The 13,414-nt window shown below is 44.6% G+C and overlaps 1 protein-coding gene across 2 annotated transcripts in view; it reads left to right on the top strand.

The window, feature by feature from the left end:
- The window catches only part of LOC130517456 (protein kinase C-binding protein NELL1-like), a 128,971-nt gene that overhangs the window by 43,709 nt on the left and 71,848 nt on the right, over positions 1–13,414 (top strand). Inside the window, exons 8-12 of one of the 2 annotated variants that reach the window (XM_057019354.1) lie at positions 4,080–4,214; positions 5,156–5,258; positions 6,172–6,245; positions 8,324–8,423; positions 11,410–11,538. In XM_057019354.1, the coding sequence (XP_056875334.1) occupies positions 4,080–4,214; positions 5,156–5,258; positions 6,172–6,245; positions 8,324–8,423; positions 11,410–11,538 (541 nt within the window). The remainder of the gene's footprint in view (positions 1–4,079; positions 4,215–5,155; positions 5,259–6,171; positions 6,246–8,323; positions 8,424–11,409; positions 11,539–13,414) is intronic. The other variant, XM_057019361.1, reaches the window with a different exon arrangement.

The raw sequence follows: 13,414 nt of genomic DNA on the forward strand, positions 1-13,414 counted from the left end.
GTTCCCCTTACTCCGTCTTTATAAAATGTGAGTGTGCTTCTATTGTCATGAGGGTGGCTTTAGGGGGGGAAAAAAATTGCATTTTCGAGAACATAAAACCAAGAAGGATTTATTTGTATTGCGGTTGTTTCTGTCAACCAGGCATGAATTTCTAAGAATATAATTGAACTGGTTCAACTTTGAAGGTCGGTTTCAGAGCTGAGGGCTTCTTGGGGAAGGTGGTGTCAAAGAATGAAACATGCTGAACCGAGAGAGTCTCTGTATTTGTGCCAGCGCGCCTCCCTTTTGTCATGGTTTCAGATGAGACTGGTGAAGAAATTGAACATTTTATACATCTGAACATCATCAACTGACAGACAGCCATCGATATACCAGCAGAAAATAGCTGTGTGAATTCCATTACTGCCCAGTTGGAGTCCCGAGTGGGGCACTGTCATATTGGTCAGGCTTAAAATACAGAACTCTACATGCACAGCTGGAACTGACAAAGATAAAACACCCACAGCAGCGCACACACAATCTTACGTCCTTAAACCATAAGTGAATATTCCTATTAGCAGTTATGCTGAAGTTAGCTGTCTGAGCTTGTAGATTTGGGTAGGTTATTAATTGATTTAACTTGTTAAATAAAGGTTAGATTTTATGGGGTTCAATCAAATTAAGTAAGTGCCATGTTAATAAATGTGGTCTAAAATAAAAACATCTATCTGAAATCCAATGTGGGAAATATACTGAACATCAGTGGCCACTGTAGCAGTCACGGTATAACTGTATCCATGGCACTCTACTCGTAGTTACATCTTAATTAGCACCCACAGGAATCGGTGTGTAAACCTCATAACTGGAAACTATTGCCAGTGAGGAATTCAGCCTGTTGCAGCATTTGTACAAATAGGATCTATGAAAGTGGGTTATAAATCAGCAACCCAGAGATCGAGGCAATCGCATACTTTACTGCTCTATTGTGTCAGAGTTTGCTGTTTTAAATTACAACCTCTCACTATAGTACCACATGACCTTAGATGTGAAACTGCTCTCTGCGGGGAAGCTATCGTTGCCTGTTACCTGACCAGCTGTGCTGTAAGGAAAAGCAGAACTGTGAAAAATGGACCTGATTTGTGAAGTAACATTTCAGGGCAAGATTAGATATGTTAAGGTGTATGTATGCTAGCATCAAACTATTTACTACTATGAGGATGCAGGAATTCAAAATAATAATGCAACTTCCTGCTTGTCTTCAGTATTTTCAGGTGGTTTAAAGTCCTTTTAAAAGGAGAGATGGGGTCTGTCTAGAGATTCAGGATGGCCGGCTGAATAAATGAGGCACAGCTGACGTTATATATATTCTTCTTGGATGCTGCTGTAGATTCCCGTGTGACAGCCAAGACATTAGCCTAAATTCACATCCCTCCAGTGTCCTCAGTTCTGACAGGGATGCCTCATTCACCAGCTGTATAAATGTTTGCTTTAGCTGCTAGCTTAATTCTATAAAGTTTTCCCCAAAGAGAGTCTCTGCACACTCGGAGTCAGTGATAACAGAGAAGCTTGTGTCTGTGGTTATTTGTAATACTTGGGCACGAGTGCTTGATTATGGAAAACTTTCATTTATTCATAATAAAAGAATTAGGACAGTAAATTCTGCAGTACTTCTTCCTAAAGGATGAAAAGAAACACAGACTGATGCTTTATCTGGCTAGATATTTACATAGCAAATAAATAATGTGAATGTTTATGTGTTTGGAAAGTTGGGCCTGCAGGTATTGTTGGTTGTCCATCAGTTGTTTGTGTTTCACACAAAGGGTGCAGTGGGGTGGGGGTGCAGCGGAAAGTGTGTGTCTGTGGCGGGGGGGGGGGGGGGGGGGGGGGGGGTGTTAATGTTTGACACTAAAATTTGCTCATAAAGAGACAGCAAATTAAATTAGAGTTGAGCAGCACACACCAGATGCCTGCTCATGATTACTTAAAAGTGACGTGTTTGTCATCCAGCACGATACACACAACACACTGATGGCAGGGAATGCACCACTTTTGTGCACAAGACACGATGCCGACTTTGAGTGCGCCATATTTGTGTCTCTGAACAAAGTCCAGATTAAGAGAACATACCAGCGATCTTCAGTCCTCTCACTTTTTAAGGCTGTATGAGGATCTACGGTGGCTGTCGCAAAATTAAATACTTTGAAATTTGCCTTAAAAGTAATAAAACATTTTTAACAACCTAATAGTTCTCCTGTTTGGCTCATCCAATAAACATGCTTGTTGGCCTCTGGCCCTCTGTCCTGCATCACTCTGCCACTTGATCCTCTCTTTTTCAGGGCAGGTTCTCCTCCACGCTGCCTTCAGGCAGCCTTCCAGCCTTTGAAATTGCATCTCAAACATTTTGTTTAGGGCTTTGTCAGGACGCATCTCTGTCGCTCACAGCTATCACAGCTCAATCGCAGCCAGCCAAGACTCCAAATGAAGCCAGGAGCCGCGGTCACAGCCACTATTTTCCTTATTTATCGATAAGCCACCGTCCTTCTGCAGCAAATCCTGCCTCTGTCTGACACCGCGGCCTGGGCAGGTCTCACAGGAGCAGGGTGGGCAGAAGCAAAGTAGCAGAGCAGCCTCGAGTGTCTCAAGTGGACCAGCTTTCCCAGTTGACCCCTCGATGGTCACATCACCATCATTTCAAGTTCCCTGCACCTTTCCACCCTTCAAGAGCTCCACATTGTATGTGGGTCAGTCGCTACTCATATTTACTGTATAAATACACGGTGAAACAAGCTTCTATTCACAGGCAGCAATCTTACAATCATTGACAAACATTCATTTCTACCCAGTAAAAAGTCACTTTTTTCAGTTTGTTCAACCTCACTTCAGTTGTTCAGGTGTCGGAGCGTTGCTGCCGCCCAAAGGTGTGACCTTACGGTCGCTCTCCTGTTATCCTGGACTTGTTTCACACACAAGCAAATGATGGCAGAATGGATTCATCCTGGTGATACCTGCTGGGAAATGAATTCCATTTCCTGATCGTCATGTTTTTATTAGCTTTATGTTTTTGCCTCCTGAGGTCAAGCTGTAGCTTCTGTCTGCCTTCTGAATTGAATGTTTCTTTCTAGGGAATTAGATAGTTGCGCAGTGGTGAAGCAGGTTCCCCTCTATGGGGCTGCGAAGCCAATCACAATGACCAAAGCTCTTTTCATGAAAGACATGAAAGAGAGTAATATGCACATTCAAGTCAAAAAAGCATGAACAGAAATCAAAGAAACGGCTCTTTCACTTCAGGGCTCCTTTGCCAGACTTATTTATTGTACGCATTTGGGAATGCTCTGTGCCAGGCCTGCTGTTGTACAAGCACAAATAAACCCTGACATTGATATTGCAGCCCTGCACCGTATGCGCCGTTTCCAATGTCCTCTTTCACACTGCGGCTTGAAATCATGAATTACACTAACTAGAAGAAAAGTGAACACTAAAACATCAATATAAAGTAAAATAAATGCCGTTTCAACATTATTTAGGAAGACCTGGTGAGTTTATACCACTGCCGACCACCGAAGGGGGTGATCAGAAGGCTTTGCTGATTAGAAGGCTTTGGTATTATTACCCATGGGGGCCGTGACAAGTCATTTGACTCCTCAAGCTCTGATTCAACACCTGAAATACAGCTGAAATGAGGCTTTCAGCAAGAAGACAAGGAAAATGCAAAACCTAGGACATGACAGTTAAGGAAAGACAGGATTGCCCCAAAGTGATTTTGTCCCAGCCTCCGCGTCACCCTGCGCGTCTCGGCCCTGACACGTTTGTCACTCACTTCTCTCAGTCGGCAGCTGTGGATAGACTCGGTGGAGGAAGGCTGATCCGTGTGCGTAGGCTGCTGCCGGTCATCTCTCAGTAGATGATAGAGGTCTGGAGCGTGAGCTGAATAATGGTCGCTAATATTCTATGAGGCTTCCTAACAAGTGACTCCCAGAGTTTCTCTTTCATACCAGAGCACGTCTGAGGGCACGGGGGCTGTTCGGAGGGCCTACCCTGCACTCTTTCTGGGATTTCCGGGTTTAGTTTGCTGATACCAATGATTGTGTGCTCGTCCTCAGTTGAACTACGCCGAGTCGCGGCTGACCCAGCTTGAGGGCTGTCACTGCGAGAGGACTTGCAGCGCCAACGGCCTGGTCTATCGGGATAAGGAGCTGTGGGTGGAGCCTGAGAACTGCCGGAACTGTGCATGTAAGGTGAGTGTCCTCAGCATAAAAACGAGTGAAGACACGATATTCCAGGAGGTGAGAGCTTTATATGCAAATGGGAAAGAGTCCTCAACTGCTACTAGAATGTTTGTATAGGACACCAGAATCAGCAGACTTGAATATGAACCAAGTGATTGCTCTGCAGCTATGTTCTATTACTTATTAAAACTGATATTATTGCAGATGCCAACAAATCCGGCGCATTTGACCTTTAATTCTCAGAACATTACAACAATTTTGACGATTAGCGTCAACTTACAGAGTGGGAAAATGTTACATTCTGTTGTCCCGTGAGGTTTTTCAATATTCATACAGTTTTTCGACTTTTAGGTTTAAAATGATCTTTGAACCTGAAGCCTTTGATACTTAATTATCAGGAGAATGGTAATTAAAACAAAATTCAGATGCATTCATGATAGTTGTGTTTATTATAGGAAATTAATACAACAGAGGTTCTGAGAATATGCACTATCCAACTCCTTGACCTCTTGACCTCTTGATTTCTATTGTGATGCGTCTTTCACCTGCTCCTCCTTCACTTAACAATTGAACTTGCTGCATCACTGCGCATGGAGCACTAGGCGGGAGTTTGTGGTTCCGATTTCCTCCTGTGGATTTACCATTAACTGATAACTGCGATGTCCCGGGGGAACCAGTGCTGATGACTCATGAAATGAAGAGGCGCAGAGAGATATCAGCTTCAAAAATGAAGACCGTCCTTCAGCTTCTGAATAACTACCTGCTATCAGCAGGCTGCGCCCTTTCAGTATTTGCCATCCCAGCTTTGTAAGATATCAGTCGCCTCTTACGTGGAAGTAAACATGATAGCTCTCAGTGTTGGAACAGCTTAGGATTGGTCTCCATGGACACTTAGTTAATTAAGGGTTGATCGCTACTCTAACTGGGGTGCACGTGTGTTTGCTTTTCAGAATGGTGTTGTAGAGTGTCGCAGGATTTTCTGTCCTCCAGCCAACTGCTCCGAGGACTCCCTGCCGGTGCACGTCGAAGGAAGTTGCTGCAAAAAATGCAGACGTGAGTATCGCGAACACAATGTGTGAACAAAACGGGCTACATACCCGCTGAGGCAAATGTAAAGGCGCTGAGGCTGACGAGGATTTGAAGCAAAAGTAACACACAAGTAACGTTAATCCTATAATAGTGTCCTTTGTTTGTCTTTTTTCAATTGCCCATGTTGGTTTTAAAGAGGTGTTGTGATGTTGCAGGATCGTGTTGGCAGAACGGTGTTGCGCAACTCTCCCTAAAACGTAATCACAACTTGCTCTAACCTTGTGCTCCGGTTGGTGCTGCCCTGTGAGATGTGGGATGCTCTGCTGAAGCTCTGCTGATGCTCTGCTGATGCTCTGCTGATGCTCTGCTGACACCAGAGCAGCTGTCTGTGAGAGCAAAGATCACACTTGTCTGATTTCCAAGGCAGCTGAAATGGAAGCACTATTTCAAGTAGAGAGCACACCAGGGTCTGTTAACGGCGTGCGGTGCCACGGCCTAGCATCTCTATCTCGCTATGCTGCAAAAACACTGAATCCCTGAAGTGCAGTTGGTCTTTGAATAATTCCTGGCCCCCCTACACTTCCCGCCATCCTCTCGTGCAATCCATCTTCTCTCCTCTTCCTCCCCTGTGAACATCAGAGGTCTGGCAGAGTTGCGACTGAGCTCTCCACAGTCCTGCTCCCTGGAGAGCAGAGACGCAGGACTTCATACTGTATGCCTCATTTTCTATTTCTGCTGTTGCCAGAGGAATATGCATCGGGGTCTCCGCTGTTGTATTCTTAATGTGCTGTTACGCTTCCTCTCCATGTTTTTGCACAGTTACAAAGACCAACTTTCTTTCTTATGGATTAAAAAATTACAAACGCTATTTCTGGCACCTCTTTAGTCAGTGCATTTACTATGTTTTATTAAAGCAGTTTTATCTTTTCACCCACAGCGAAATGTACCTACAGGGGTCAGATATTTTCTGAAGGCCAGCGCCTTTTATCCAGGAGCTGCAGGGAATGCAAGGTAACCATTTATGCAAGTCTCTGTCCAGAATGAAACCTGTGCAGGATACACCATGCCACACCTTCCTTTACGGATTAATGCATAAGGAGTGCGTCTGTGTGTGTGCATGTGTGGGTGTGGAGAACAGCTTGGCCTGATTTTTTTCAATTACCCAGTGTGCCTCAGCAGTTTACCCACTCTGCTCCGATCTGTTGAGTCCCTCCCTCTCTTCTTGGTAATGCTGAGGGTCACCAGGCAATTAAAATAATGTTTAAAACACAACAACAAAGAGACCTGGATTGAAGCACAGCCTCTTCACTGTATGGATATAAATAATTAAAGATATTTTTCCTGTTTACTCATAGAATAGAGGTGAGTTTTCTTCACTGAGCCTCTCAGAACACTCTTCATAACACCATTAGCATGTTACGCATCTAATTGCCCACAAAGAGCCACATGATGTTTTCTCAGGCTCATTATTTACCAATTGACGCATCATTATTGCATTTACCATCCGGTGGTCAGATTCATACACGGGATCTAGAAGTGTTTGCAATTTTTCTTTTTAGGTGTGTTTAGCATTTTGGGATGCTGAACAGAAAACTGGTAAAATGAAGACACCCTCAAGAGGATCAAGGAGTGATTTAAGGGCTGCGTTATTGGGTTGGTTTGGATGACATCAAACAATCTGCATTTGAAACTGCCATTGCTCGTTTAAAAGTCCATTACTGGCGAAGAGCCGTGTGTCATCCTCGCACATGTAGCCTTCAAGAGTTCCAAAGTTTTTCAAACATCAGTCCGGGTTTCCTTTGGAGACTCCAGTTTGGAGAAGAGACATTTAATCAAAAGAATATTTGATTTGTTTTTTCGCAGCCTGTCACATTTTGGTGCTTTTGTTCAGCGCTTCTGTTCTGTAATGTTGGCATTGTCACATTTTGCAGGCACATCGAGAGGCAGCCGGCGTGCACGGCAGCTTCAAAGCATCTATATTTCAGCCTCCCGTGTGCAAAGTCTGACGCACTGCACAATCAGTCAGCACGCAAAGAGCTGAGTTGGGACTGTACATTTCAGAAATGTGATGTAGTACTAAAAAGTGCGAGTGGGGGGGGTCCATGTCGGGAGGCAATCGGGATGATTTGGCGGGTCGGGGTTTTGCCTGAAACTCAACCAAACTGCCACTGTTCTCATTAAAATATTCAAAATGTTTCAGAGCAAAGTGAGGCAAAGAGGCTTATTCAGATCTTTCTGTTTGATGGCAAAATAAATGAGCAAGTTCTGCTTTTGCCTATGTTGGTGGTAAATGTGAACCCCGTCAAGGTAAATTAGAGTAAAACACAGTGTTAACCAAGGACAAATGATTCTGCTGTGCTGCAGATTGATTCTCTCTGTCTTTGATGCAAAACAGCCAAGAGAATGAATTACGTTACTGCGGCTGGGTGTTAAAACAGAAATCTCTGGGATCTCAATCGATAGCCGGGACCACCGGAGCGCTGACATATCAGCCAGGCTGCAGCCGGTGCTATTTGTTCTGAAGGCTCAGGGGAAGAAGACAGTTCTATCTGCTCCTGCTTCGCTTCTACAGTGGCCCATATCTCTGCTTATCGCCTCCTGGAATTTATAACCTTGTCTGTGTTTGAGCTTAAGGTGCACACTATCATCGACCTCTAATTATATTTTACAACCAGATACAGCTCAACATGCTGGCCTGTTTCAGGTTAAGGAGCTGGGATTTCATTTTGAATAGCTTGAGTAATATACAGTAGTTAATTCAGTATTTAAATATTATGTCATTCAACTGCTGTTTTCTGACAGTAGAGAAACACCCATAGCTGGCTTTGCTGTTGCTAGTTATGACTAGTCTGGTGCAAGTGTTGTAGCCTGTCACTTTTGCTGTTGTGTGTCTTTGCTGCTTCTGCTCCTGGCAATATGTAAATATTTCATTCCTCCACTATGTGCGACATTAATTGTGTCAACGATTGGCTGAATAATTGAGCTGATCGTCCTGGATAAATCAGCTCAGGAAGAACAACATCTGGAGAAGAGAATGGTGACGATGAGATGATTGTTAAAATGTCACTATTTTACGCCTGTCCTTGCAGAATGGCCTGATGTTGAAGATCACAGAAACGTGCGCGGAGCTCAACTGCACCCTTGGCGAACAGATTTTACCTGATGGACGATGCTGCAACGTTTGCAGAGGTACGTCTCTGTGTACTCTCGAATGACTGGATTTGGACGCACCCCTTCCCCGCTGGTGTGAGAAGTCAACACACCCAGCCCCGGTGCCTTATTCCTCCTCTCCCCTCACCTGGTCTGCCTGCTTCTGTGCCTGAATTCACAGCACAGCAGGGCTGCCGTTTATGGAGCTCCTGTTTTGCCAATTTGCCTGTATCCCACTGCTTTGGCATGGAGGTACCACAAGGTAAATAGCCACCGATAATTCAGTTAATACATCGAATAAACAAACCACGGCAATCGAGCATCGATAGAGATACGAGGAAGTACGGCGAGCGGAGCTGTGCTGTTCAGGTCAGAGGAGCAGAAGGCGTAGGATGTATGGAGAGAAGGACCCTGGCTCCAGGCACAGATAACAGATTATAACTCCTGCTGAGTACTTTCGAGGACTTTGTTACGGAAACTGCAGAATTTAGAAAGATGATTATCGGCGTATTTTATCCCACTGACTGCTTTTTGGCACACCTACAGTATGCAATGATGTCCACGCTGCAGAGACAGTTCTGTTCCTCCCACAGCTGCACTGCCTGTACTCTCAATGTTAGAGGGCGGTTTATTCTGCGCTCTTCGTAGTTCAACACATTTTGTAAGGTGTTGATAGAGAGTGCAAAAACTGTAAGACCCAGCAGCAACTCACACTGAAAAGGTACAATTTTCTAGAGTGTTGGACGATCTACGGAGGCTGATTTAGAACAAAAAGGGATTAAAGTTTACGACTGAACACACAAGTGTTTCTCATCACTGTGAGTTGTGGCTGGATCTTGGGGTGAGGTTGTTAAACAGCGATGCAGGGATGTACAGTGTAATTTCTGGCATAATTAAAACATTACAGCATTTAAGATCCATCTCCACCAGCCTGTAAATATTCAGGAGCAAATGCAATAAAATGTCTGATTATATATTAACAAAAAAGGAACGTGGGCCAAGTTTAATAACTGCAGTTTTTCTTTAAGGGTGCTGCTCAGCTCTGTTCTCCATCAGCACTGGCTGTGATACAGATGTTCTTCCAGGTGTAGTCTTTTCTTCTGCATGTGCTCACTGTTCAGACAAGAGCTCCGATAGATGGTGCAAAGGGTGAGAGGAGGAATAATGCACACACGGCTCTTTCTCAGGTAATGGCTCCCCAGGCTCCGTGCCTCTCAGGGCTTCATGTGCAGCCAGTTGTTCTTTCATTACAGGACACGATGGCCTACATCCGATCACACTTTCAAGCAGTAGGTGATCACCTCTGTTTCTGTCTCCGCAGCAGTCTGATGTTCCCGTTACACCCGTGTTCATATGCGGTATCTCACTTTTACAACAGGTTGATATTGTGGCGCAGATTATCTGTCTGCTACAATCACAGGAGTTGCACATTCTTCAGGTATTCGCCGCACTTTGACACAGCTTCCTGTCCCTCGGTGGGGAGACATGTGTCATTAAACCTCAGCCCCAGACGTACGAGGTCACATTTTCAGAGCAACGATTTATGGGATGTGTTTCTCTTGAATACTACAGCCCAGCATGCAGCATCCCTCACCCACTGACAGTGCTGTGGTGACCCTCTGGTGTGTAAGGATCTATTTTAGTTCCACCACCCCCTGCTCACAAACATTTGGGATTTCACTGTTTTTTTGAGCACTAGAGTTGCTCAGTGAGCTGCCGTATTTCCAGTGATACATTTCAGCCTTGAGGTCGGACTACCAAATGGAAGCATCAGAACAAATCAAATCAATCTTTATTTATATAGCGTCTTATACAATCAAAATTGTTTCAAGGCGCTTTCCAGAATCCCAGGGCCTAACCCCAGACAAGCAACAGTGGCAAGGAAAAACTCCCCTTTAACAGGAAGAAACCTTGAGCAGGACCAGGCTCATGTAGGGGGACCCTCCTGCTGATGGTTGGCTGGGTAGAGAGAGAGGAGAGGAGAGGAGAGGAGAGGAGAGGAGGAGAGGAGAGGAGAGGAGAGGGAGAGGATAGAAGAGGAGAGGAGAGGGGGGAAGAAGGAGGGGGAAGAGGAGAGGCACAGAGCACAGAGACACACACAAAAATACACTATACAACGGGTCAGCGAGCCAGAGGTCATCATGCAGCTCCGAAGGCGGCGATACCTGTAAATGAATAAAGGAGGGGGAGGGAGAAGCAGAAAAACTACACAGGAATCAGCATAACTAGTCTGCTTGATGAGGAGGAAAGGAGAGGAGACGAGAGGAAACCATGACCCAGTGGGGTGACAGAGGCCTGTCAGGTGATCATGTTTCCGGACCCCGGCAGCCTCGGCCTATAACAGCATAGCTAAGATGTGACCTAATGATTAGACGACCCCCTAAGTATGATAATTTGTCTATCTATGATAGTAACTGGAACTACAAAACCTTCGCCTTCAGCTACTGTTCATACCAACGCTGGTACTACCTCATGCTACATTCAAATCATTTGGAGCTAAAAACACCCCAAGAAGTCACACAGACTACAGTATTGTCGGCTTAAAAAATAGGCCTGACACCTCATTTGAACATCATTTCCTTGAAAGGTTTGTGCCAAATTCAGACCAGTCTGACTTTTGTAACTCCAACTGAGTCAAAGTAACGTCAACTTAATGCTCACGTCCAGTTGTGTATCTGAGATGTCTCCTCCTTGGACTCAGTGTTGGTTCACAAGGGGGAAGAAAGTCAATTTGACCAAAGGTGACCTTTAAATCTGTTTCAGGATGTTAAGAACCTGCTGTATTTCTGACAATGACTAAAAATGTGCCGACAGTCACAATGGAGAATTGTTGGTCTCGGTAAAAAATCAACTGCAGCCATAAACTTTGGTCTGCACCTCCACTTTTTTATGGGCAGCGGCCACCGTGTTGCTTATTTGTCTAACCTCTCTTTATCTCAGTGTGCAGTGCATGGTTACTGCTTCGAATGAGCAAATGTTTCAGGCCAAACTACATCAAGGGCTTCCTTTGTCCCTCTCTCTGCAGGTTATGATTTCTGTGCAGAGGGAGTCATTTGTGGCGAAAACTCCGAGTGTAAAAACCTGAATACTAAAGCAGAATGTGAATGCCGAAGTGGCTATGCCTCCATCCACGGGGATTCCACATACTGTGAAGGTAGGACAACTGAGTGTACGGTGCCTGGAGCTGTGTTGGTGACAGCATGTCAGCTGTTGCTCTGCTTTTGATACCATGTGACGCAGGCTGTTATAAAGGCTGTGCTTTGTAATAAGCTCGCTGATAATAAGAGGACAGAGGACAGCATGGACCCCTGAGTCTGTCCTTGGGATAATTAGATTATGAAGCTGGTTGCTAAACCACAGCAGTATAGGCGATCAAAATGAAACAAAGCCAGTTTTGTAATGATGTGGGTGTATTTGGGGAAAAAAAAGATTAGTTCTTCACAATCTGTGCACCGGGTCCTTGATCTACGCTACAGTCACTACCATGGCGAGTGTTTTCAGCTGGATAACGAGGTCTAATCTCAGAATCACATGACTTTTAGGTGCACTTCGATACCAAAGTAGGGTTGGTTTGGTGACTGGCAGCCTATAACAGCAGTGTTTGACCAAAAATCAGCCTGTAAAAGTGCATCGTGCAGCGCCTGCTCCACTTTTGTTGGATTTCTATTGCCAGCTTCCTTAGCTATGCTTGTAACCTCACCCCTCTGCCTTCCTGGATGCTCCCAGTTTGGTGATTACTCGGCTTACTGGTTGAGTAAAATCCAGTTTGTCGCTGTTATGAGGCCCCGAGTATTTGTGAGGAGCTAATGGCCTTATATGATGAAGAGGCTTGGGAGAGGCAGTTGTTGGATTGAAGGATTAGCTCAGCACTCTGTGCAGTTGTCTTTGGGTCGCTGCCATTCTGAATTGACTTGACGCGCTGAAAGCTTGTGGCATCCAAGCTCTCAGCGCGTCTGCGTCCGCTCGATCTGCACAGTAAAGAGGTTTACCCAGAGCCCCTCTGCATGGCAGCCCCGCGCCATGCGAGACGCACCGATTGTGAGATCATGTGAGTGCAGCAGAGGTGGCTCTGTTGGCTCCGTGTTGGGGGCTGTTCCCTGAAGGCAGCTCCAACTTTGATTGTAAGTGGATTAGCTAGTTTACTGTTGTAAATTCTGATGATCTTTGACACGGCTTCACACTCGCCTCCAACTGAAACCGGCGCAGAATATCATGTATGATACCGTATGATAAGTAAAGAGTTTAATGGGATTTTGTGTTATAAATCAGTTCTGGCAGTTTGAGATAATCTTCCTGATGTTGTTTTTTCTTTTGTTCTATGTTTATTAAATAGAATATTCTATCAGAAAGCTTTCATTAAGTTTGACCATTATATTCTCATTTAGACTTTACGCACTGCTGAAGCTGGAGTTTTACTACTTTTTATTATTTTATTACAGATACTAGAATACATGAATGTGATGATGATGATGATGTTGGTGGGTGTGTGTATGTGTGTGTGGTACATTTATCCCAGTGTTTCAGTCACAACAATAATTACGTTTTTTTTTCTCCAACTCAATTTAAATGACTAAGCTGAGAAGTATCTCATTATTAAACAAAAGAGAAATGAGAAATACACTAACACTGATGAATCTGATTCCCAACAGTGATAGCGTGACATTACACATTTTTTTCCAACTATTTACAATATTAGTTCATCACGTGCTGCCTTCCGCTACCATGTAAACTGCTGCTCACTCTAAAGCCTCAGTGACCTAGTTTGACTGACACAGACAAGATGTTGTTGGATTTTTGAAGGAAAACCCATTTTTCTGGTGCTCAGTGGGTGCTATGGGGGAATATTGCTTCTGCCTGGTGCAGCGTGTGTAACTCAGGGCCAATTTCAGCACCCTGCTAGAAGAAGGAGGTGAAATGGTAAATATTTAATGCCATCAGCCCAATCTCAAAGAGAGCCTAAATTTGCTTGCATATGCAAAACTGGAACATGTATAGAACCACAGAGTCCAGCTAATGATGGTCTGTTTATT

This window comes from Takifugu flavidus, chromosome 2 (assembly GCF_003711565.1).
Source record: "Takifugu flavidus isolate HTHZ2018 chromosome 2, ASM371156v2, whole genome shotgun sequence".
In the NCBI taxonomy this organism is placed as follows: Eukaryota; Metazoa; Chordata; class Actinopteri; order Tetraodontiformes; family Tetraodontidae; genus Takifugu; species Takifugu flavidus.